General features: G+C 38.1%; 1 protein-coding gene across 1 annotated transcript in view; it reads left to right on the forward strand.

Moving 5' to 3' along the window:
• The window catches only part of LOC132823071 (collagen alpha-1(XXIII) chain-like), a 241715-nt gene that overhangs the window by 86898 nt on the left and 129056 nt on the right, over positions 1 to 25761 (forward strand). The window contains exons 4-5 of the mRNA XM_060836612.1: positions 11675 to 11682; positions 12654 to 12680. Of these exons, the coding sequence (XP_060692595.1) occupies positions 11675 to 11682; positions 12654 to 12680 (35 nt within the window). The remainder of the gene's footprint in view (positions 1 to 11674; positions 11683 to 12653; positions 12681 to 25761) is intronic.

A 25761-nucleotide genomic window follows, 5' to 3' on the forward strand; every position in this document is an offset into this window, starting at 1 on the left:
GGAGGAGTTATCTAACACCCCTATACTTGTACTGTGAGCTTGTGTCATCAATTACTAAACTTAACAAATCTTCCACATCAATGAATTATGTAATGTTCCTAATTTTTTCCAGCTTCTAGAGCTAGTGTGGGAAAGTCAAAGGGAATAAAATTTATTCAAAGTACGCCTACCTCTTATAATGGAAAATAATAGACTTAGCTACAGGCAGAAACTACAAATTTATCGTAGTGCTCTCTGGGAGGAGCGCATATTCACCAGGCTGGATTTTATGGATGCTATGACCCCACGACCCCACAACTCCCAGTGTAAAGACAGCAGTAGGAGCAGCTCTGTATTCCCAGCAGTGCCAGAGCCAACAGTAGGGATTACAAGCAATCCTATCACATTGAGGAACCTGGGTCAACCTGGACTCTGCCTAAGGCCTGCTAAGCAAGTCTGGATGAGGGAGCTGGGGCTCAAGTTCAGAATGCAAATGCAAAGCGTTCAAAATGAAGGGCGATGACTATTATAGTAGTGTGAACCAAAAGAATATTGCCTAGCATCCACCTCCCCGCTAAAGCTGCTGGGTTTCCTGTGTGGTGTAAGCCTCCCCGACAGAGAAAATGCCAATAATGGTGTGAGGTGATGCTTAAATGTTCGTTAAGTTAGTATCGAAGTGTGCAGGAGCTTCAAATCTGCCTAGGTGGATGCAGATGCCAAACCTTTGTCAATAAAGAAAATAATTCTGGAGTGGTAAAAAGTTTGAAGTTGAGTCGTACAGCATGGCAACAGACCCTTCAGTCCAGCAAGTCCATTCCAAACTCAAGTAATCCCATCTGCCTGCGCCTGGCCCATGTCTGTTCAAACATTCATGTACTTATCTAAATGCCGTTTAAATGTTGTAACTGTAGCCACATCCACCACTTCCTCTGGAAGTTCATTCCATACATGAACCACCCTCCAGTTTGTCTTGGGGGAAAAAAGTTGCCTCTTGGCTTTTTTAAATCGTTCTCTCACCTTAAATGCCCCCTAGCCTTGAAGTCATCCATCCTAGGGAAAAGACATCAACTATTTACTTTCCCTATACCTCTCATTATTTTATAAACCTCCTATAAGGTCAACTCTCAACCCCCTATGCACCAGTGAAAAAGGTCCCAGCTTATCCAATCTCTCCTTATAACTCAAACGCTCTATTCCTGGCAACATTCTGGTAAATCTCTTCTGCTTAATAATATCCTTCCTCTAACAGAGTAACCAGAACTGGACACAGTGTCCTGTACACCTTCAACATTCAGTCCAAACTCCTATATGCAAAGGTCTGAGCTACGAAAGCAAGTGAAATGATTGTCACCTTAGCCACCTTTATCTATATATGATGGAAGAATTATGTACCTGAACCCCTAGCTCTCTCTGTTCTACAACTCTGCTCAAGGTCCTGCTTTTAATTGTATAAGTCTTACATTTTGGTAAAACAAACACAGGCAATACCTCACATTTATCCAAATTAAACTCCATTTGCCCATTGATCCAATTGATCAAGATCTCTTTGTAATCTGAGAGAACTTTATCCACTGTCTACTATACCACCAATCCTGGTGTCATTCACCGACAATATTCTCAATTATATAAATGACTGACTGACAGACAAAAATGGATCCAGCATCGATGCCTGTGGAACACTGCTGGTTACAGATCTTCAGTCTGAAAAACAACCCTCCACCATCCTGCCATTAAGCCAATTTTGTATCCAATTGGCAGGTTCCCCTGAATCCCATGTGATCTAACTGCACTAATTAATCTGTGTGGAACCTTGTCAAAGTCTTTGATAAAGTCCAAGTAGATGATGTCTACCACTCTGCCCTCATTAATCTTCATGGTTACTTCCTCAAAAAACACTCAGCTGCATTTCACACAACTGGGAAACAATTTGAGGAGACTGTTCTTTGTTTTCCTCATGAGGATGATTATGACTCTTGTTGGTTACACACATCATTACAATGTGTTCTCGCCCTAGTTGATGCCCTGCACACCCAGGTTATTATCTTGCGCATAATTGAATGGTAATTGGTCTCTATCCTTCACAGCTTCATTGTTGTTTAATACTGTTTGCTCAGAGCTGTAGAATACAGAAGTGCTGGTGGGATATGTGTGGGGGTAAAAGGTGAAAATGGTGATTCTACTTAAAATGCTTCCAAATCTCCCCTCCCTCCAGATGCTGCATTCTGTGGTGATGGTCAAGTCTGCTGCCATGCAGATGGAGCAGTCTGTTGATTATCTTGATAGGATCCAAAACCGAAGAGTGCAGACTGCAAATTCCTGCAAATATCCCTGTAGGTCCCTAGGAGGTATCAAAAGCAAAAAAGTGAAGAGTGGTACTCACTTTTCCAACCACTGGAACTGCAGGAGACTGTCTTCCAGCGAATAACCACAGAACCCAATACCCTGAGGCTCTGTTTGTTCCGACATGTACAGGTAACCAACTCTGGATCTGTAAAGCCTGTGAATGGAAACTGTTCATTTCTCATCTCTGCCCCCAACTCCCTGCAGCACAGATATTTGAATGGTGAGAATTGCAAATCAGATGCACAAGATTATAAGACAGTAGATGTGAACACCAAGGTTTTGAAAAATATCTCCAAAGCAGTGAAGGCCAGGATGACCAACTCTCAGGGAATCAATGTTGGGACACTGACGTCTGAGCAGGGTGGTGATTTGTTGGGATTATGAGGCACCAATGAGAGTGGGGTTGGAAGGAAACACTACAGATTAGCCTTTGGGACTGGGGGAGGGGTTTTCTGTTGAACCTGTGGAGGTTTGTGGGTGTTGCTGGACTGAAGGGTCAATGGATTGAGAACATAATGCACACATCCAGGTGCATTCCTCACACCCGTGAGTAACAAATCCAAAACAAACTATCAATGGCAAACATTACAGGACAATCCTCTTCAAATATGAGACTGTTCTGTCCAGTCTGGGTGGTTGGTCATTTTGTTTGTGGACTGCAAAAATCCCATCTCTTCAGCATTTGACTTCAGCTTTTGAATTCTCATAAATTGTGCTGCAGGATGAAGGCAACTTTTTTTTTGAGGCAGGCGGCATGTTTTCCACAACAAGCAATCACACAAATTATGAACTGTTTAGATTAGATTCCTTAGTGTGGAAACAACCCTTCGCCCCAACAAGTTCACACCGACACTCCAAAGAGTAGCCACCAAGATCCATTCCCCACTGACTAATGAACCTAACACTGTGAACAATTTAGCATGGCCAATTCACCTGACCTGCACATCTTTGGACTATGGGAGGAAACCGGAGCACCCGGAGGAAACCCATGCAGACACTGGGAGAATGTGCAAACTCCACACAGACGGTTGCCCAAGGCTGGGATTGAACCTAGGACTGTGGTGCTGTGAGGCAGCAGTGCTAACCACTTTGTTTACAACTTGTAAAAGGGTGCTACTACTTCTCTTGTGGGTGCCTGTTTGTGAATATCAATAATCCAAAAAAAAATTCTGGAGTGGTGAAAAGTATAAAGTTCAGTCAGTTCTTTCAGCTGCATTCTGCACAACCAGAAAGTGACTAGAGGAGTCTGTTCTTTGCATGAGCACCATGATATTGGAAATTTTTTGTAATGATGTCTGTAGTCAGCAAAAGAGTCATCATCACCCACTTGATGAAAGTAATATGTTCTTGCCCTCACTGGCCTGCACTCTCAGGATGTCACCTTACACAAGACTGTATTATCATTGCTGTGTTTTGGGATAAGTGCTGAAATAGCCATAAATAAATGTTAAATTATCTATCTTCTTTAAACCCACAAGAAACTTCCTGCTGGTTTACAAATTGTCCCCACATTTGGGCTTTAAAAAATAAATAAATACAGGTATCTGGTATATGTTGTGGTAATGTTCACCAGAATTATCGGAGATGCCTTAAGCAGATTTTCTGCCATCACACCTTTAATTGTATTTGAATAACTTACTGCTGCAAGGGTGCCCACTGCTGGTCTTTGGCCAAACGGAGACTCCGTCGTGTTGAACAGATTAGGTTTATTACGTAGTACTTAACAGTTAAATAACATTTTAACTACACCATCGTCTCTTGTGAACTTTTAGCTTTGGCTTAAGAGTAAGTATATATTACTGCTAAGTGTCATGCAGCTAAATAGAGGAGCAGCTGGTAATAAAATGATTAGTTCTGCCCAGGAACAATCATTTACAGTATATCCTCATGGGCAGAGCTTGTTACATGATGCCAGTTAACCCTTTCAGGTACTAATTTCCTTATCAATGACATCTTCCTCTCAGAAGTATACTGATATGCTCAATCAAAATGGAGCAGTGACTTTAGCAGTTCTCTCTAACTTTCAGAACAATTGCAATTTAATGTGAAAGTTTACAAGTGATACTTCAAAAAAAAATTGTTGAGAGTTGGAATTACTTTTAAAGAAAGAGCTACTTTATAACTTCCTTTCTCCTTTTAAGTTATTTTTCCCACTGATGTGAAATCATTGCCATTGATATTGTGAGAATTCTTCTATTGGATAGCCCTGTTAGTATAGGTGAAAGTGGGTACTGCAGATCCTGGAGATTAGAGTAATGCTGGAAAAGCAATGCAGGTTTTGCTTAACGCCCATTTTCCTGCTTCTCTGATGCTGCCTGACCTGCTGTGCTTTGATAGCCCTGTTAGTACAACAATTCAAACGTATAGTATTCATATTCTGTATATTGTTACTCTTGCTGGTGTCTATTTATACGTGATAATAATTTGGAAATGATTGAGGGCTTACTCTTATAACCTATCATCTTCTGGTATTTTTAGTGAGCATCTATTACATAAGTACCTCAGTGAGGTACTTATATAGTGCAGCTTCCAAAGGAGCTGAGCAATTTCCTGATTGTGTTTCCCTGTATATGTGTGCTCACTATGAGATTGCTGTCAAATTTCTTCTTTGATAATGGAAAGCGCTGATATTTTTAAATAGTGAGAAGTAATTTCAGAAAAAGGAAACTGAGACTTGTCCCATAACAGATGTTAATGTAGTCAACCTTTGCATTTCTGAAATGTACAATCTTCTGAAGATTCAATAAATTAAGTTTAAAGCCAAGTGCGATTAATGTCTATACACAATTACCTTACTTCCAAAAAGGAATTGTATGTTGTGGTGCCACAATTCCTAACCGGTATATGCAGAGAGCCAGCTGTCAGAAGACGGGCTACTAACTTGTCTGCCAATTTGATTATTAAGTTACTAATTGTGATGCACACATTTTATTTAGGCAGAGAAAATATAAAGCTACCTCATGTTATAAAATCTCAACCAAATGGAGCGCAAAGAGAAATGTGAATTTGTGTAACAAAGTTTACCTTGTTGGCATTTTTGTAGTGCATCGTTCCTACCATTTGGATAAGGCATAGAGTGGAAATAGTGAGCAGAAGAATGACTGCCCTCAACAAAGCCATCCTGACTATTCTTCCTGTGCTTTCCTCATTTGCCTGCTTTTTTATCCTGTTATTCTTTTGTCTTGGTAATGCTTTACACCTGAAGGTGAATGCTTAAATAGCAAGAATCGCAGTTACTCTGCAGGAAGGGGGTGCAACATTTTAATAATGACTGCCATATTTCTAATATTTTATGCATCTCTTCGGCAAAGTGTGCACAGATGAGTATTGGGCGGGGAGGAGAATAGAAAGGTTCTGTTTCAACATGTCTTTAGTGACTAACTTTCAGTTCCTTAATCCTCATTTCAATTGTAGCAATTAAGAATGCTCCAAGAAAGCATTGCCAAAAGAGAGCTGCTACAAATGTTAAGGTCTTGCAACAAATATAAATGAAGAAAGCCAAATGCAATAAGTATAAAAATATATTTTACAATAGCAGTCTCTCTTTAAGAATTCAATTTCAATGATTCTGTCATTACTAACTTTCGAATGTAACACCATATTGAAAGGGTTGACTTATGAGGAGCGATTGAGTCGACTCCAATCACTGGGACTACAATCAATGGAATTTAGAAAAATGAGGGAGAATCTTCTCGATGTATAAAATTTTGAAAGGAATAGATAGTTTCACCTATAGATGGAAACACAAATGAGGGGCGTAGTCTCCAAAGTAAGGGGCAAGGAGATTTAGGACTGAGTGGAGTAGAAACTTCAAAGTTTGTGCGAAGATTTGTAGCTCGGGTGCTTGTTGTAGTGGTTCTGTTCGCCGAGCTGGAAGTTTTTGTTGCAAACGTTTCGTCCCCTGGCTAGGAGACATCATCAGTGCTGTGGAGCCTCCTGCGAAGCGCTTCTTTGATGTTTCTTCCGGCATTTATAGTGGTCTGTCCTTGCCGCTTCCGGGTGTCAGTTTCAGCTGTCCGCTGTAGTGGTTGGTATATTGGGTCCAGGTCGATGTGTCTGTTGATGGAATTTGTGGATGAATGCCATGCCTCTAGGAATTCCCTGGCTGTTCTGTCTGGCTTGCCCTATGATAGTAGTGTTTTCCCAGTCGAATTCATGTAGCCACACACTCAGACAACAAGCAACTAGGGATAGCTGGTCGTGTCGTTTCGTGGCTAGTTGGTGTTCATGTATGCGGATTGTTGGCTGTCTTCCTGTTTGTCCTATATAGTGTTTTGTGCAGTCCTTGCATGGTATTTTATAAACTACATTAGTTTTGCTCATGTTGGGTATTGGCTCCTTTGTTCTAGTAAGTTGTTGTCTGAGCGTGGCTGTTGGTTTGTGTGCCATTATGAGTCCTAGGAGTCGCAGTAGTCTGGCTGTCAGTTCTGAAACGCTCCTGATGTATGGTAGTGTGGCTAGTCCTTTTGGTTGTGGCATGTCCTCGTTCCGTGGTCTATCTCTTAGGCATCTGTTGATAAAGTTGCGCGGGTATCCGTTTTTGGCGAATACCTTGTATAGGTGTTCCTCTTCCTCTTTTCGCAGTTCTGGTGTACTACAGTGTGTTGTAGCTCTTTTGAATAGTGTCCTGATGCAGCTTCGTTTGTGTGTGTTGGGGTGGTTACTTTCATAGTTTAAGACTTGGTCTGTGTGTGTTGTTTTCCTGTGTACCCTTGTGGTGAATTCTCCGTTCGGTGTTCTCTGTACTATCACGTCTAGGAATGGGAGTTGGCTATCCTTTTCTACTTCTCTCGTGAATCGGATGCCTGTGAGTGTGGCGTTGATGATCCGGTGTGTGTTTGTTTTTTTTTCTTCACACAAAAAGGGTTGTGAATTTGTGGAAATCCCTGCCCAGTGAAGCTGTTGAGGCTACCTCAATGAATGTTTGTTTTTAAAGGCAAAGAAAGATTTTTGAACAGTAATGGAATTAAGGGTTATGGTGAGCAGGTGGATAAGCGAATCAGAGTCCAGAAACAGATCAGACATGATCTTATTGAATGACGAGGCAGGCTCTACAGGCCAGATGGCCTATTCCTACTCCTACTTCTTATGTTCTTTTATGAAATTGTTTGGAGATCCCAAGGACGTGCCTTTAATGAATTTCATGTTTACCTGTGTTACATCCTCTCCCAGAGCCCAAATTGTCTTTCATACTAAAGCTCACATACTGTCTCAGATGTAGAATTTTACAATAGCTTTTCATCCCAAGTATAACCTTGTGACAGCAGTAAAATCTTATAAAAGTGATTCTCTAATCCATTAATTATTAGTTAAAATCTGTAAACACTTAGGAAATACTAAAAATGGATTTGATGAAAGGAAGTTCATTGTTTAGAAAATTTACTTGTTGGTAATCAAACAAATTAAGGTCAGTAACAGTAAAGTGCTGCAGCCTGAATTCATATGTTCAAGCTGACCTACAACACAGACAATGCTGAGAGACTTTGCCACACCTCTCGCAAACTCCTCCATCATCTCATTCACCAACTCTACAGCAGGCACCATAACCTTTGAAATCAAGGGAGTCCACCCTCTCAGCTTGCACTCCAGATACAGAGTACAGTTATGCAACACTTCCAAGCAGTCAAAGCAACAGAACTACACGTACATGCATACCAGCGCACGCACACACGCGCACGCACACACACACACGCGCTTGTTTATGGGGTGAATTTACAGTTGCAGAATTATATTTGCAGATACATTCTATTTTGCTCAAAACATGTGCAATCCACAGTCAATGCATGTAATATTTTATAAATTCCAACTTTGGTAATACAGACAGATTCTAACCACACACCTTTTAATGCATTGTCTGAGCTGAGATGTCACTTGTTTGTTTCTAAAACCTTGAGTTATCTCGAGAATATGACTTAAAAGAAATTTCTGGGATTTACATATTAATGAACTGAAACCTGTAACTTTTTTTTTCTAGAAATGAAAGACATAACAGCGATCTAGGTTTGTTCAGTATATCACTTCAGTTGCATGACACTGTAATCTTTTGCTATAAATTGTGTCTTATGATCATCTTCCAAAGCTACCTGATGAAGGAGCAGTGCTCTGAAAGCTAGTGTCTCCAAATAAACCTGTTGGACTATAACCTGGTGTTCTGTGATTTTTTAACTGAATTCATATTATTGGTAGGACTCAGATGAAAGCAGACTCTAGGTAAATTGATGTTTCTCAGCAAAATAGAATCCATACCCTGGAATGTTTGCTGTTGTCTCTTTTTTTTTCAGGAGCAAATGAGATTACAAACTGTAAGAAATATAACAGGAGGACCTCAACAGACTAACATAGTGAACAAACACAGTTGATGCTAATGTAGTGCTGAGAAATGTGGAGTAATAATTTTGGGGAAATCTCACAATGAGAGGAAGCATACAGTGAAGAGTAAAACTCTTCAGTGGTTGGATAGAAAGGGCTAGCAAAGCAGATACATAAACTAATTGTAAGTTACAAGTAGAAACCATTTTGAAAAAAATACATTTAAATGAGTGAGTGCTGTTGGGGGCAAAATTCATTCACAATGCCAAGGTATAAATGGTATTGATTCCCAGGGACTGGCAGTGGGTCAGCCCTTACTGTATGATCCATATGTGCCAAATCAGAGTTATCCAGCAGCAATGACATCTTTAAACAATTTTAAGCAGTCATCTATATGCAATTATTCTCCGACTTCTTTTTTAAAAAAAATCCTTTCACTTCTTTTAAGTCCTATTTTCAGATTGCAAAGTAAAAGATCAGGTTAAAATAAAAGCTAAAATAAAGAACAAGCTTTTAGAATTGTATTTTTTAATCATAATGGAAAGATCTTTAATACGTAATTCTTGAAGTTTGCATTACACATTGATGGGTGGTTAAGAAGGCATTTAGCACACTTGCCTTCATTGCTCACCTTTTTTGAGTATAGGAATTGAGACATCATGTTGAGGCTGCACAGGGCGCTGGTGAGGTCCTCATCTGGAATACTGTGTTCGGTTCTGGTCACCCAGTTATGGGATGGATATTATGAAACTGGAGTGTTCAGAAAAAAAATCACGTGGATGTTGCTGAGAATGGAGGCTTTGAATATAAGGAAAGGCTGGATTGGCTGGGACCTTTTTCAATGGAATATAGAAATTGAGGGGTGATCATGTAGAGGTTTTATAGAATCATGGGGATATAGATATGCTGAATAGCAAGTGTCTTTTCCCCATCTGACATTCTAAAACACAATTGCTTTTCAGGATTATAGAGGTAACAGCAATTGCAAAAAAAGCACTCATATTTTAAGAAAAAAAAACAATTACACGTCAGTCGAAAAGTGTAATATTTTGTGGATTTTTAGAAAAGATAACAGCATTAAAAATGATTTTTTTTGTCAACTGACTGATTACACTCTGGGAGGCCTCAACACTCAGGGTTTGGAAAAGTGTTATTCTGCACATAGATTTTCAAAGTTGGGGAGTATTGTAAAGATGGTGAAAGCTGTCAGGTTCACTATTATTTCCCCTGTAATATCCAGGCTATTGTTTGTAAGCTTTGTTTCTGTCCATTCCTTACCAGAGCAGAGTCATTCTTTAGAATTTGCAGATAGCTTTCCAGCTAAACTTATCTTTATTGTAGATCATCTAAGTGTACAGAAGTTAAAGACTATAATTGATTCTGAAACTGCTGTCTCTATTATTACTATGGCTGTAGGATTGCTTGAAGCACATCTGTACAACTGAAATAAAAGCAAAACACTGCAGATGTTGGAGATCTGAAATAAAAACACGGTGCTAAAGAAGTGTAGCAGATCTGGCGAAATCTGAGAAAAAGAATTTTAAAATTTTCAAGTCCAATATGACTCTTCTTTGAAACTAAAGGCAGCTGGAATCGTGGTGGACTTAATGCTAAAAGAAATATGGATGGATGAGTAAGTGGAACAGATGGTAAAAGTGTCCCAGAGCAAAAGGCAAAGGGAGTAGTAATACAAGTAGAAAAATCTTTCAAAAGGTAAGGAGTGGGTATTAATAACTGAAATTTGATCAGCTGGACTGAGAACAAACCCATGCAACAAAGACAAATGAGTATTTTGGAGGAGGGGCTGAGGGAAGGACTAATAGAAAAGGAGGACAAAGTTTAATGTATTTGAACTCCATGTTGAGCCCAGACGAGACTAAAATACCTAGGTGGAAAACATGAAATGCTTTTCCTCCAGATAGTATTGACCTTTGCTGGAATATTGTAGTAGCCAGGACAGAAATTTCTCTAGAAAGCAAGAGAGACTTTGGGGAGGGAAATCTGATGTCCTTACTGGTCTGGCCTATGTGAGACTCTGAAACACAGCAATACAGTTGATTTTTAAATTTGCTGTAGTTTATTATGAATAAGCAATAATTTCTGGTCAGTGAAGTCCAAATTCCATGAACCAATGTAACAAAAAGGATTGTTCATGGGTTCCTTTAGTACTTCCTACTTTTCCTTCCACACCCCTCTGATCACTTTCTTCTAAAGTCTGAAGGGATACCTTTCTTCAATTACTGCCAGGCAGCTGTGCAAGGTTTCTAACCACATTTGGTAGTATTTTGGTGAGGGCACTAAATTCGCTCCTGATGCTGGTTGAGATCACTGATAGTGAAGATAACATCTATAACTTTTTTTAATTTTTGTAGCTGTAAGAGGAAAGTAATACTACAGCTTTCAGGGACAATCTCTGACAACCGGAATCTGGATGGCTAAAGTTAACATGCTGTACTTTCTTTTGTTGAGAATAGAAAATTGCATACTTGCCTTTAAGTCAAATATGTTAGCAGGTTTGCATTGGTATCCTCTGAGAGAATACACTATATAACAGAAGTTTCCAGGCTACTTTCAACTGTGGCCTCTACATTTTAAATTTCCGCATTTGATTACAATCCACAATACTAACGTAGTAGTATTAGATTCAAGCTAAATTTAGTTGAGCCATTTGTAATTTTGTTATCATTATACAACTTAACATTGCAGGCTTTTAGCGATTTAATATTATGTAATTAATATAAGTAGCTCCTACTGTGAATTTTGTTTCCCTCCTTTTAATAAATGAAATCACAAAATATAATAAAATCTGTCATAACTGTGCTGCTAGGACTTGGGTAAGTATGAGTAACTGTGCTGCATTTTTTAAAAAACGGGCTGCTCCAATTTTAGTAAAATGTATAAAGATGTTTTGTATGAGAAACACGTTCTGTAAGTATAGGTCCTTACAAGTCAGGCTTATGCAATGTATGTTCAGTGGAAGACCTGTCACAGACAAATTGTGATGTTTCAGCTAATTTTTTTTATCCCATTTGTTCTTTTTCAGGAATCTCCGTAAGTAATGTACTGTGAATAGTAGAAGCGGATTGGTTCCACTGAGTTAAGAAAGCTTATTTCTTTCTCTTTTATTTTTCTTTTCACTTATATATTTAGTCCCAGAGATTTGCATTTCTTGTTTCATTGTACAACTTGGTTAGACTGTTACTGATTTTGTTTTTGCCTATTTTATAGCAATATAAAAAGATTGACTGACTAAACATGAAACAGTGTGGTCCAGTCTGCAGCCTGAGGACCATTTGTACGCTGAGCTCTTGAATTCTGGGTTTTGAAATCTAGGCAGTCCGTTCCTATGAGTTTATTTTTCTTTCTTACTGTTTACATTTTAAGGCTTGGTGATAGTGAGGTTTTCTTCTGTAAGCAATGTTACCTCGGCTAGTACATAAATGATGTTCAATTTCAGAATTTATTAATATCTGCAATTGTAGATAACTAGGAGAAAGTGAGGACTGCAGATGCTGGAGATCAGAGCTGAAAAATGTGTTGCTGGAAAAGCACAGCAGGTCAGGCAGCATCCAGCAGGTCAGGAGAATCGACGTTTCGGGCATAAGCCTGAATTGTAGATAACTGCAAATTAACCAAGTGAGCATGGACTTAAATTTCAAATCTGACCCTTAAGGGGACATGGGCACACAATTATATAGTCTCTCAGGCACCTCTGCCCTAAACAAGCTAAAGGAATTAAACTGTAAATCATTTTTTAAATAAATAGTCGTCAGTGCATTTCATCAAACTTCAGCCAGTGCACAACAGTGGGATGAGAAGCAGTACACTGAAAGAGAGAGGGGTTTTCTGCTAGTTCTGTTTTTGTGATACCACTGTCTAGTAGTTTGTAAGTTATTTATTTTTAATGAGTTTTAACATTTACTATTTCTCATGTAGTTAAATAAAATGATTATTAAGATACAGAAAAAATGGCTTTGCAATAATATATATTTTCTGTTGTTTCATTCATTCCACACCCACAGGGGCCTCCAGGAAGAGATGGTTATCCGGTAAATGGCAATTAACTTTATAATTATTTGATTTCCCTTTTTATTTCTCTTGCATTTCCAATGTCATTAAAAGTATTCATTTTCAGGTGGTGAATCAAAGTTATAAAATAAGATTCCTACTAACAGTGTGCCACAATAAAAATCGATTTTACATAATTGAAAAAAAATCTTGTCTTTTTCCAGAAAACATCATTTTTAAAAATTGACTCAGCATGATCATTTTGACTCTGTTGCTTTCACTTTTGTAAGAATTTTGGTTGAAGGATTTCCAAAGGAAGACTTTAATTGCCAATGAAATCTTTTATATTATAAAAATATATATTATAAATCCTCAATTTTGTGGTAGGTTTTCAATAGTTCAGTAATTACACAAATTTGCAAAGCAAAACAAAATGCTGTGGGATTTCAAATTGTCTTTAGATTTCCTTTCATTTTGATCCTTTGCATCATTTTTTGTAATGGAGGAATGTATTTCTTTAATACAACTGCAATTTAGCACCTGAAGGCTGCTGAATTTTGACCATGCCTTAAATCAAAATGCATAGCAACCACTTCCCACCAGTTTTGAGTGTAACACTAATTAACCACTGACTTGTGTATTCACAACATTTTGTTTTTGACTTTCAGATTGTGTGCATTTGTAGCTTTGGTAATTTAGTGTACTCAGTTGGATAAAATGCAATTTTGGATCCACATTGACAGCATTTCTAAAACCCTATGTTCTATCTACACTGTACCTTTTTGATAGGAAAATGTGTAAAAAGGAAATCAGCCTGCATGAGAGGGGGATTCAGCAGCAGATGAGCTGAGCAAGAGAGGAGGTCAGGCAATGTTACGGAGATGGAAGGAAGTAGGCTTAGTAATGGTGCCATTTGTGTTTAGCAGTTCACCTTGGAGACAAATATGATACCAAAATTGCAAATCTAGCTTACACTGAATCACTTCTCAAAGAGAGGGTGACATCAATAGCTGGTGGGAGTGGGGAATTCAGTGGCTTCAATCTTGCCAATATTTAGTTCAATGAATGTAAATGTTTAGTGGAAGAAATACATTTTTTTAATAATCGTTTCATCGTAAGACTAACTTTAGTGACCTCCAAACCATATTGTTAAAAAAATGGCCTAAAAAAATGTAATTGTGAAGTTTAGATGTCTTAATAGTTAAATGCTGAATGTTCAAAAACATTAAAGGTGCTGGCCAAGAACACTTGTTTGAAGGTTGATCAGATATACTTCAGGTTGTCCATAGAGTCAACCAGAATTAGAAGTCTCAACCTCGGCAGAGGGACAGTCGGCTGCCAACTTCTTCACTTGGGGACTACAGAATAGTGCCACAAGAATTTCCACACTTTCAGCAGAGCACACAATATTTTACCACTTTGTACAGCTTCCTTTTCCTTCCTTGCCCAGTCCAGCAGCCAGTACACTGGAACTGTCATTAAAACAGCACTTCTACCATTAACCTGACTGATTAGCTGGAGCTCCAACTTCTCATCTTGTGAGAATGCAAAAGCCTCAAATCCCCAGGAACAGTGAACTGGTGTAAATGTACAGAAATCTTTGAACGTGCCAGCACAAGTTGAAAAGGCTGTTTAAAAAGGGTTGAAGAATATTCCTCTGTTTAAATAGAGGGATAGGGCAAATTAAAATACTGGTTGGGTTTCAATTGAAATATTGTCTTTAGTTCTGTGTGCCAAACTTTTGGAAGGATGTTAAGTCCTTGTAGAGAGTGCAGAAGAGATTCACCAGAATGGAATGAAGGAGTTAAACCTGGGACTCCATTCATTGGAGTAGAGAAGGTTCAGAAAAGTTACAATAGAAGTGTACAAATCAGGAACCATTATGATTCATTAAATTAAAAAGAATTTCTCATTACAAATGGTTGTCAACAAAGGACACAGATTTTAGATACCAGGCAGAAGAACCAAAGATGACTGAGACAATTTTTTTTTAAAAAGACACCATCCCAAGAGGATGGTGGAATTAGATTCAATAGTAACTTTCAGAATCAAATTGAAATATTTGAAGAGGAAAGTTTGTAGGGCTAGGGGAAAAAGCAGACAATTAAGATTGGTTGGATACCTTTACTAAAGAGTCTGTCCAGACACTCTCAGATGGCTTCCTCCTTTGCAATATTGTTTTATGGTTCTGTTATATTGTGATCCGTAACTATCAATTAAACCCTTAGTTGCCAAATAAATGAAAAGCATTTATTTCTATTTTATTAGAAAGAAATGGTTTAATGAAATGTTGGCTGAAATTAGTTTCTGCCATTACCTGAAAGAAGAACATGTCTTTTGGTTCCATTGGCAATGCCAATTGTTTTAGAAGTACAGGAAAAGTTACACTCATGAGCTTTACGTTGTTCAATATGAAGGCATTGTGGTAGAATGTCTGAAGAAAATAATGAGCAGGATTACATATCCAGACTGTAGTCAATGTTTTCCAAGAACTTAAATAGTTGCAAAATAAGACTGATCTGGTCTTGTTTTGTATGTGATCCCTTCCCAATTTATTGCTCTACTGTCTATCCTACCTGGGTAAAATTAATGCCAAGACAGTACAGACAAAGAATTATTTGACTATTCCTTGAGTTTCCAGCAGCTGCTATAAGCTTGGTGAATTACTCAGCAATACCTCGTGATCTTGTTGAACATGTTTGAAATTGACATACATTCTACCTTGAACAATTCTGCCACCTTACCTTCTGGCATTTCCAAATCCCTCCTGGTTTTCCTTCTTTCTTGTGTGATATCAAGGAACAACCTAACCATGTTCAAACTAGATTGTACTTACCTGAAATATGCACTCACATTCCTCTATAATTCACTGCATAGCAAGGAAGAGGAAGAATCCTGGGCAATACCTCTGATTTTTGTTCAGGAGGAGAGGAGGTTAAGAAGATGGGTTAACATGGGCTTCCCAGAATCCAATTCAGTTCGAGACCTGCTGTTTAAGGAGTAATTGTATTAATTCAGAATGAATGCAAATGATGTTCTCTCTTGTGTTGAGAGTTTCAAGGACTGAAGAATGCTAAAAGTCGTTTGCAGCTAGCTCATCTACAGGCTTGTGTCAGATGACCTCTGGTTACTTTTGGATTCTAGGCATGAAGGTAGAAGCCATTAAAACAGCACATGGATCTGACACAACAGGATAAACTTAGCCATCTGCAGGAGCATAGTCCTTCTAATGACTGAGACTTATTAATATCCCTCTGATCAATTGCCTGCTGAAAACTGATGTCCATAGGCAGTCTATCAACACTGGTTCAGTTTAAATATGGTTACCTACTGGGTATCTATCAGGTCTTACTCAGAGGTGCACTGCTCAGTGAAACATTACAATATTGAAGCCCCATTGCTATCACAATTTGTGTGATATATGTGTATTATCAAGTCTTCTGTCTAAATTAGGCATTAGTAATAGCCAAAGTAAACTGCAGTGTTAAAAGGATTATGGACAATTCAGAATGGTAAGTGGACAGTTTGGATCTTAACAACAATGATTTATTTGTATAGCAACGATAACATCATGAAATATCCCGAGCCACTGCACAGGAACATTAGGAAATAAAGTATGATACTGAGCCATGCAAGGATGTATGAGGGCAGGTGACCAAAAGCTTTGTCAATATTGGAGCTGCCCTATAGTCAAAAAGTTCAGCGAATTAAGGTGGAAAGATGTAGGGAGGAAATCCCAGAGCTTGGGATCTGGGCAATTCAAGGTATCACCAATAATGATGAAACAGTTAGAATTGGGAATGCAAAAGAGGTCATAATTGAAGGAGCACAGATATCTCAAAGGGTTGTAGGGATGAGAGGTTACAGAGCTAGAGGTGGGAGGTGGAGACGATGGAAGGATTTTAAAAATGAATTTTGAGATCAAAATATTGCTTGACTGAGAATCCATTTAAGTCAGTGAATACAGGATTGATAAGGAAATAGGACTTGCTGCAAGGTGAGACACTGGCAGTAGAGTTTAGGATGACTTCAGGTTTATGGATGGCAAAGTCTTCTATTAGCTAGATGAATTTGTGACATTAGCTCAAAATTTCTGATCTTTTTGAGAAAGCTGTGCAGATACATGCATTTGGAGTTGCAGAGCGAGCTTCTAAAGAGCTCAGTGGCTATAAAGTAAACTGTATTAATCATTCTCAAATCTGTGATGCTCTCTAACTTCAAAAATTAATATTTAAATCTGCTTAGCGCACTAGTAATCTGCCACAGAAAGTGAATAAGAATGGCCACAAAATCCACATTCCAATTACATCAAATTTAGTTTGATTTGTTCTCGCATTTAGGTCTGAGATGGTTTACAATTCTAGGCACTGTGCCCAAACTTGAACAGTGGACAACGGGGAAGGAGGGGATATACCATGCCTAAAAACACATCTAAAACAATATGCTTAGTTTCAAATCCATTCTAAATTTCTTGGAAGCTATGTATTACATCTTGTTTGTTGAAATATATTACCGCTGCCAAGTTTGGGAATCAAAACAAGGACTTAAACATTTTGGGAATACTACTCAACACTACTACTCCACTCGAAGAAGGAGTTTAATATTATAAGCTCGTTTATCACGGTAGCAAAGTAGTCAAAGTAGCTGGCAGTGAATGATTGAACTGATTGATTTGATTTCCTTCATTCCATCAACTTCGATTCTTATCTGTGGGAATTTATTTTCTATGATGTAGCGCATTAACAGCAAAGAAGCATATGCGATATGAATCAACTTCAATTGTAGAGACTTTGTCAATCCTTCGCCTTATGATATCCCTAATTTAAATCAATATTTCATGTCAGTAAAAAAAACCCACAGCTATGAATAGGATAATCCCAAGATGAGAAATTTTTTTTTTGGCTGTTACAAATGTATTATAACAGTCCTACAGTATTGTATGTCACCAACTTATGCAAGCTACTTCTTATGTTTTGGCCCATTTTTATATCGCATTTTATTTTTCCCCTTCTCTTGATATGTCCTGGGGCTTTACATCATTCTTCAGCCAAGAAGATAGACAGGCAATTTGCCAATTTCACTCTTAAGATAAGAATTCAATTTTCCTTCTCTTGGCTCGAGTTCCCTCTCAGCATTCTACCACCATAATATGACTCAGATGAGCAATTAATTACTTATTTTACAAATATTAAGTGAGCACAGATGCACTGCACCAGCATGTCATGTCCAGAAATTTACTAGATGATGGGAGCAATGACTTTATTCTATATCTATGTATGTCTCCATTTGTGCTTGAAACACATTGAAATTATACTGTGCTTCACAAATAATCCTTGAATTGAACTGCCCAGCTTCTATGAGATACAAATTGTAAGTGAGAGTTAATTATCCTAAGTTTTTTTTTTGCATTATCCCTAAAATAGCTGATCTATTGTGTTGTTGGGTTGAGGATTGTCCATAGTATGGTTGTTATAGATTTGTTGATGGTGTTGAGGGAAGATTGTCTGGTGTTACTAAATTTTCCAAGTCTCGGAAATCTCCCTCCTAGAATCAGTTAAATTGTAATTTTACTTAGTGAAATTATTTCCTTTCTTTCACATTTCATTTGTCTCTTGTACATGAAAGTTAAGTGTCTAAATTGTCACTTATGTTGGCAATTCCCTTTGAGTAATTGTGGTAGATTTGCTAAGTAAGTGTGGATTGAAACAAGGGAACCAGAGGGGAGGTGACGAAGTAAGTTTATGGATTAGAATATACTACCTGAGAAAGCCGGTGAAAGAAAGTTTAATAGTAGCCTTCAGAATAGAATTCAATATTGCTATGACCAGTGAGGAGGCAAGTTGGCTCTTTAACCACCACCTACCTAGGTCAGTCACAGTAAATATTATTTCATTGTTAAAACACAATTATCACATTTTAATTAAAATGTAATTGCTTAAACCAACTGAAGAAGCTAAATTACAAGATTTTCTTTGTTGAAAGGACGAATTTTATTACTACTCTTAAAAGAAAACAAAATGCAATTCCAAATACATGATAATCAGCTTAAAAGAAAGAGGAACAGTATGCCTATTGCAGACAGGGGAAAATATAGACAATTATGGTTTAAAGTTCTTCGAATACTTAGATATCTGGTTACATTCATAACTTGATTGTTTAGCTGTCACCTTATTTCTTCAGCAATAGTGAAATTTACAGATATCTGTGTGCTTGAATTCTTGGTAAATGATTTGTTTCTCCAAGTTGCTTTTTCACTGGGACCAGCTTTGAAGTTGAGAGAGAATTCCAGCTTCTTGTTCTTATTGATTCATATCTTTTTCGTTCAAAAGCTGTTTCCTGAGATTTGGTTCCTTTGTGGATTCCAGTGTCTGGTATCGTTGTCTTCATGTTGAATATTCTTCAGGTGACTTTCATCTTAATGTGTAATTTCCAGAATGGTGTGACTCAACCAGGAAATGCTGATCTGAGTTTCAATGCCTTCTATTACAATGTTAATTTCAGCTCAAAATGATTGTTGATGGTTTTGTGACTTGGTTCAACTTGGTAAAGTCATCATTACAGCTATTTAATGTCAGCTTTTGTCCATTTTTAAAAAGTTACTTTAGCCCATGAAGTTCTCTGACTGTAAAATCAGTTGATGGAAGTTGAATATTGGTAATCCATCTTTACTTATCTTATTATAACTTGAAAATGAAATCTTGCAGGACTACAGGAAAATATCAACAGTGCAAAAATCAATACTTTTAGAAAAACCAGCACAACATGATGAGCTGAATACCACCTTGTTAGCAGTGGTATGATGCTAGTCTGTAATCTTGCCTGTGGATTCATACTTGATATGACAAGTCTCAATTTTGTGCCAACAAGACTTTACAGTGTTTCTTCGTGAGGCAGTAGAGATTGTAGTGAGTCACAGTCAGATGTTCCCTGATTTCATCATCGTAATATCTGTATCCTTAGTGTTTGCAATTATATGGCATGTTTCTAACAGTCTGAGCTTGACATAGATGTAACAGATGCAGGCTCTCTGCCTTCAAAAGCTACAGTGTGGTCACAATTAATCTGTCTATTCAGCAATGAACTGAGAAATATTTATTCCCACCTCTGGCACTAATGCAACCAGCATCTAGGACAGCCAGGACAAGTCCCCATCAGCACTTCATCCAGGGTTTACAGTGAATTAGGGTCAAGATTAAACAAAAAGACAAAAGAGTTAAAATCACATCTGCAGTTTTTTTTACACCCTACGTGCACTACTCTCTTCTGCTGTTACCACCAGTTTAACACCGTTTTTGGATTTGGTTCAGAAGCCCACCCCAGGCAAAGTCCAAATCCTACTGTTATTTATGGTCTACACTGTACTCTAACTCAAAACATCAGCAGCCCAACCCAATCTTTGACCCATCAGCCAATTCTGGTAAGATTGAAATTTGAAAGCACTGAGCAACAGTAAGTTAGTGCTCAGCTGAACCAAATTGATCTCTCAATCCCCTGCTTGTTCAATCTTGTCCCACTTGCAGATTATGGCTCCTTCTTTTTATTTTCAAACTAATTGTGGACTTTGCCACTAGTACTTCAGAATAACAATGCTAATGCTTTTGCTTCTCCCCCAAGTGTTGCTGCATTGTGGAGAAAGTAATGGTATCCATTGTAAATACAGAAACTTTACTATTGATTTGTATGTGTTGTTTGCCTTACAATGACAAAGACACACTCTTAATGTTCCTCCAGTGCATTCAATGACTCTAGCCACAGAATTTGAGTAGATGAAACTGTAAAGTCTCATGCTTTAGCAAGTAAAATGTTCCTACAGATTTTTAAATAATGTAATGCTTTTACATTCTCTCAATCCAAACTTTAATTCTCTCTAAAATCTTACTTGCCTCTAACTCACTCTTGTCTTCTCTACTGTTCTTCTCTTCCTTCCTGTACCCTTGGAGCTCACCGATTTAAAGCTGTTGGTCTTAAAATTCACAAAAACCCAGTTCTATGGACTACAATCAGCTCATTCCAGCAAATGTTTCAGGCTAAAGGGGAAGAGAAAAACATTACAGGGCACAGCACGCAAAGCCCCTTTCCAGAATATGTAATGGTAATGAGGCAATATTGAGTGCAGGAAAGCAGCAACCAGGAGAGGCTGATCGACACAGCTTGTATTAGAATGGATAGCCTTGAGGAAAACAGAATCCATGAACATGATGAAGTTGAAGAGTACCACATATGGAAAGGATGAATCTGAAGAGTCTAAGTGGCTAGCAGTAGAGTAAACAGACTGGTAATCTGGGAATCAATCTGCATAACCCATCAACGCTGAAACAACTTGGAGGCAAAAGAGAGAAGGAGGCAGCCAGGATCAAAAATGCAAACCTGAAAGGTGAGAAGAAAAAATGGAAGTCAGGGAGGAGAGGGAAGCGGAAGTGAAAGAGAGAGACAAAAGTAAGTGAAGAAAGAGAACAAAGAAAGTGAAAAGCAGAAATGGAGGAAGGAAAAGAAACGTGATGGAAGAAAGGTTATTCAAAGTAGTTAGCTAGAGAAACGTGAAAAGGCAAGAGTGTTTCAATGCAGCAGATCCTGAGAAAGTTCCAGAATCACTGACTCTAACTTTTCCTTTAGTCGGCCATGAGGGAGGCCTCTAAGGTCTCTTCAATCATTTTGAAGGAGGTTTTCACTTCTGACTTCAGGCAAATGTTGCCATGAATAAATTCCCAAGTTAGAAATCAGGAATCAGGGCAGCACAGTGGCTCAGTGGTTAGCACTGCTGCCTCACAACACCAGGGACTTGGGTTCAATTCTAGCCTTAGGTCATTGTCTGAATGGCGTCTTTCCACACTGTTGGGATTCTATGAATCCAAGGTTAATACTTAAAGGGCGGCACGTTGGCTCAGTCGTTAGCACTGCTGCCTCACAGCACCAGGGACCCGGGTTCAATTCCTGCCTTGGGCAACTGTCTGTGTGGAGTTTGCACATTCTCCCCTTGTCTGCGTGGATTTCCTCTGGATGCTCCAGTTTCTCCTCGCAGTCCAAAGATGTGCAGGTTAGGTGAATTAGCCATACTAAATTGCCCACAATGTTAGGTGCATTAGTCGGGGGTAAACGTGGGGGAATGGGTCTGGGTGAGTTACTTTCCAGAGGGTTGGGGTGGACTTGTTGGGCCAAAGGGCCTGTTTCCACACTGTAAAGAATCTAATCTAATCTAATTTATGCAGTGAAAATCACTTTTTTTTTTCTTTGAAAGAAAATTTTACTAACATCTGATTATCTGACATCCAGAAATTCCATCATGATTTTCAAAATGGATAAGGCCAGCTCCAAACACAAGAATTTATTTATAAATCATGATACAGATGTGAAGTTACATCTTGCCGTCAATAGAAGTATAATTTTTAAGGATTAGTTCCAGATTACCTACTGTGATATTGGTTAACATTGATTCATTAATTCATAAATGAACACATTTTAATGGATTTTAAGGAATTATCAATGTTTATACTTGGAGTTACAATGCTTATCTATAGCAAAACTGGAATTTAATACTAATTAATAATCTCCTTGTTTGGGTAAGCATCATTTAGAGTCATAGGGATGTACAGCATGGAAACAGACCCTTCGGTTCAACTCATGCCGACCAGATATCCAAAACTAATCTAGTCCCATTTGCCAGCACTTGGCCCTTATCCCTCCAAACCTCCCTAATCATGTATCCATCCAGTTGCCTTTTTAATGCTGTAATTGTACCAGCCTCCACCACTTTCTCTAGCAGCTCATTCCATATGCATACCACCCTCTGCATGAAAAAGTTGCCCCTTAGTTCCATTTTATATCCTTCCCCTCTCACACTAAACCTATGCCCTCTAGTTCTGGACTCCCCCACCCCAGGGAAAAGATCTTGCCTATTTATGATTTGGAGATGCCGGTGTTGTACTGGGGTGTACAATGTTAAAAATCTCAACACCAGGTTATAGTCCAACAGGTTTAATTGGAAGCACTAGCTTTCAGAGCACTGCTCCTTCATCCAGTTAAACCTGTTGGACTATAACCTGGTGTTGTGACTTTTAGCTTTGTCTATTTATCCTATCCATGCCTCATGATTTTATACGTTGTGAAACTTCAAAGGGTTCAGAAAAAATTTACAAGGATGTTGTCAAGGTTGGAGGATTTGAACTCCAGAGAGAGACTGAATAGACTGGGGCTGTTTAATTGTGTTTGAAGTGAGACTTTAAAATGCTGCTGGGAATTCCATAGCATACATTTGGTAAATGTTAAAGTATAGCAAATAATTTCACAATACACTGGCTGAATATCTACATTTCTATAGAACCATTTGCTAAAATCATACCATAGACTTATGGTTTAAAGGCTACATTTTTGCCTTCAAAATATGACACTAAGTATGGTATTTTGTCCACCAAGGAAGCTGAACTGAACCACAAACTATGTATGTCATGGTGAATAACAAATATTACATCTCAATTTCTCAAAGGAAGTAGGTTTCACATGCTTTTAGTTCATTTTCAAAGTAAACTGCGATGTTATCTAACAAATGCTCCTTGATCCCTCCAATTCCCTCTCAGTTCTGAGACTAACAGCAATGTGGATTTGATTCCCAAGGGACAATTTCCCCATTATGTGACAGAGCACACACTCCTAGAATATGATGGCATTTGAATGTGTTCGAAAAAAATGAAAACGAAAGTTTCCATGTGCCTTTCCTTGATCTCTCAGACATGGTTAGCCAGTAGAACCCATTTTGATTTTAATATCGAAGTCTCTTTTGTGGCTGTTAAACTGATTAGAATGACTTGGTCTAGCAATTGTTGTTCCACTGTCTGATACTGTTGTTGAAAGAGGAACCAGGAAATGGTTCACTTGAAATTGGCTAATGCCACCTGGAAGAGAAACTAAATAACCATCCAAAATGGCCCCTTCCTCTGAGGTAGGTGACATTCCTTTTTCTCACTGTTGTTCAATTAATCACTGGGATGAGTAATGTGGTACAAAATGATCCCCCCTACCAACCTAACATCCTATCCACCCACAACTCACCCCAGATTGTGAGGGTTCATATTTGCAATAGCTGTTTCGTTGCATTTGCTTGGTATGATTGAGTGTTGGCTATTCCTTAAATGATGCCTATGTTATTTGTATTACCATAGAGTATTTTACTTATCTGCACCATGACTATGGATTTTGTAAAACGCAAGATCTTTGTATTAAATTAGTTACATTTCCTGAAAATATACCTTCAGGGTAGAACATTCCTATCCTAATTACTTACTATTAGGATATGTATTTTAGTCATAAGCCAGTTTAATGTTTATTACTTATTATTTGTATTCATCTTCTCATTCGATAATGCACAATTTACAAAATTAACACTAAGCATTGAAAGTCAGATGCATTTTCCCCAGCTAAAAGATTTTTACTGATTCTCATAGCTCACACATGTGTATATCCAATGTGAAGCTCAGCTGTACAGACCAGGAAGGTCCCAGGTTCAATTTCTGACTTGTGCTGAGTTAGACATTTTCATTATAATTGCTGCAGGGACCTGCATTACAAAGAAAAACTGCCCATGTTTCCTGAAACCTGATTGTTATTCAATTATTCCTGCGGCAAGTGCAATTGTGGAAATCTTATGGGAAGGCTTTGTATTCAGCTGTAAGGCACCAAGGTCAAATACCATGCCACCACTCAGATCAAGAATAATAGCCACTTGAATGGGTTACCAGAGTACAGTCAGCAAATAGTTTTCCAAGTGTTGTTGCTCAAAAAAAATAAACGACTGCACATTAATCACATGTGAAGAAATGTTTATTTGTGCAACTTTACAATTCTCAGTACCACAGAATCATAATCCATGTAGGGATTAACAGGCTTTAGTGTTTATGTTCCAATGTCTAACAAGTATTGCAATTGTTTTCGTATTTATTTGTCACACAAGCGATGGATATTGTCATCTATGCAAAGTATTTGTAAAGCAATTTTTCAGTCATATCGTCATTAGAGCAAGAATGTGTCTTGTTGGATGTCCAAAGGAAACTGTCTATTTGATATGGAGTAATGAATGAAAGATAATTCAAGTTATATAGTTTTCAGAAAATTTTAGCTAATGCAGGAATCCCAGAACGTTCATACTCTACTGCAGATCAGGCCAGCTAAAGGCCTGATGTAGTGGGGAATGGTTAAAAACTAATTTGTCTCTTTATTATGTTTCTGCTATATATTTTCAGTTATGTTTATGGATTTCCATACAGTTGCACTCAAGAACACTTGAACAGACTATTCTGATTTTTGCCCTATATCTCTTTGTATCGATCTCTGAATATTTGCAATTTAGTGTTTACTTGACAACCTCTGTGATTCCTGTGAGAATGGAAAGCTGAATATTTACAATTATTTCGAGTGGGTTTTCCTGGAAATGGGAAGGCTAGTTCTCCGCTGGCAAGGAAGGGTGAATCTGTTCTCCTCTTGTCAACCTTCTCCGTTGACCCCCACAAAGGTTTTGTGATGTTTAGAGTAGGAAGCTGATTCAACCAATTGATGTAATTAGCTAGTTTGCCAGAACCAATGCAGAGCCAATTACAAGGTTTTCCTGAATAAAAGAAATAGCAATTTTATTGCCTACTAATATTGACGAAAAATAACACATACGTGAAACAAACATGGGCACAAAGTTGAAAAGGTATAACATCCTCGAAAGGAGGATGAAAGGAACATGCAATTTTAAAGTCCTTGCAGTATCATTGTGGTGTAAAGGTTTTAATTTTGGTTATTTAATTGATGTTTTGTGTCCTTAGTAACATTCAAGTTAATTGTCCTTTTGAGTTCTTAGTGTTCTAATGTTACATTTTAATCAGCTCTGCCATTGAGAAGGTCAGGGAATATTGTTTCTAACTGCTTTTAGTCACACATTCAGCTTTTCTGTTCTGCCAAAAGCAATACCTTGAAATGTAGGTCCTTGTTTCCAAGCTTGATAAATACAGGTGGTGTCTTTCATTTTCAACATGTGAAACTTATCATACAGGTATCAACTAAAATAGGGGCATGAGTCTTTTTTTTTTAAAAGACTGACTAGTTTCACTGTCTTTTGGCAATTTCAGTACAGATGATTCTGATTATTTC

The sequence above is a fragment of the Hemiscyllium ocellatum genome, chromosome 16 (genome assembly GCF_020745735.1).
Source record: "Hemiscyllium ocellatum isolate sHemOce1 chromosome 16, sHemOce1.pat.X.cur, whole genome shotgun sequence".
NCBI lineage: Eukaryota > Metazoa > Chordata > Chondrichthyes > Orectolobiformes > Hemiscylliidae > Hemiscyllium > Hemiscyllium ocellatum.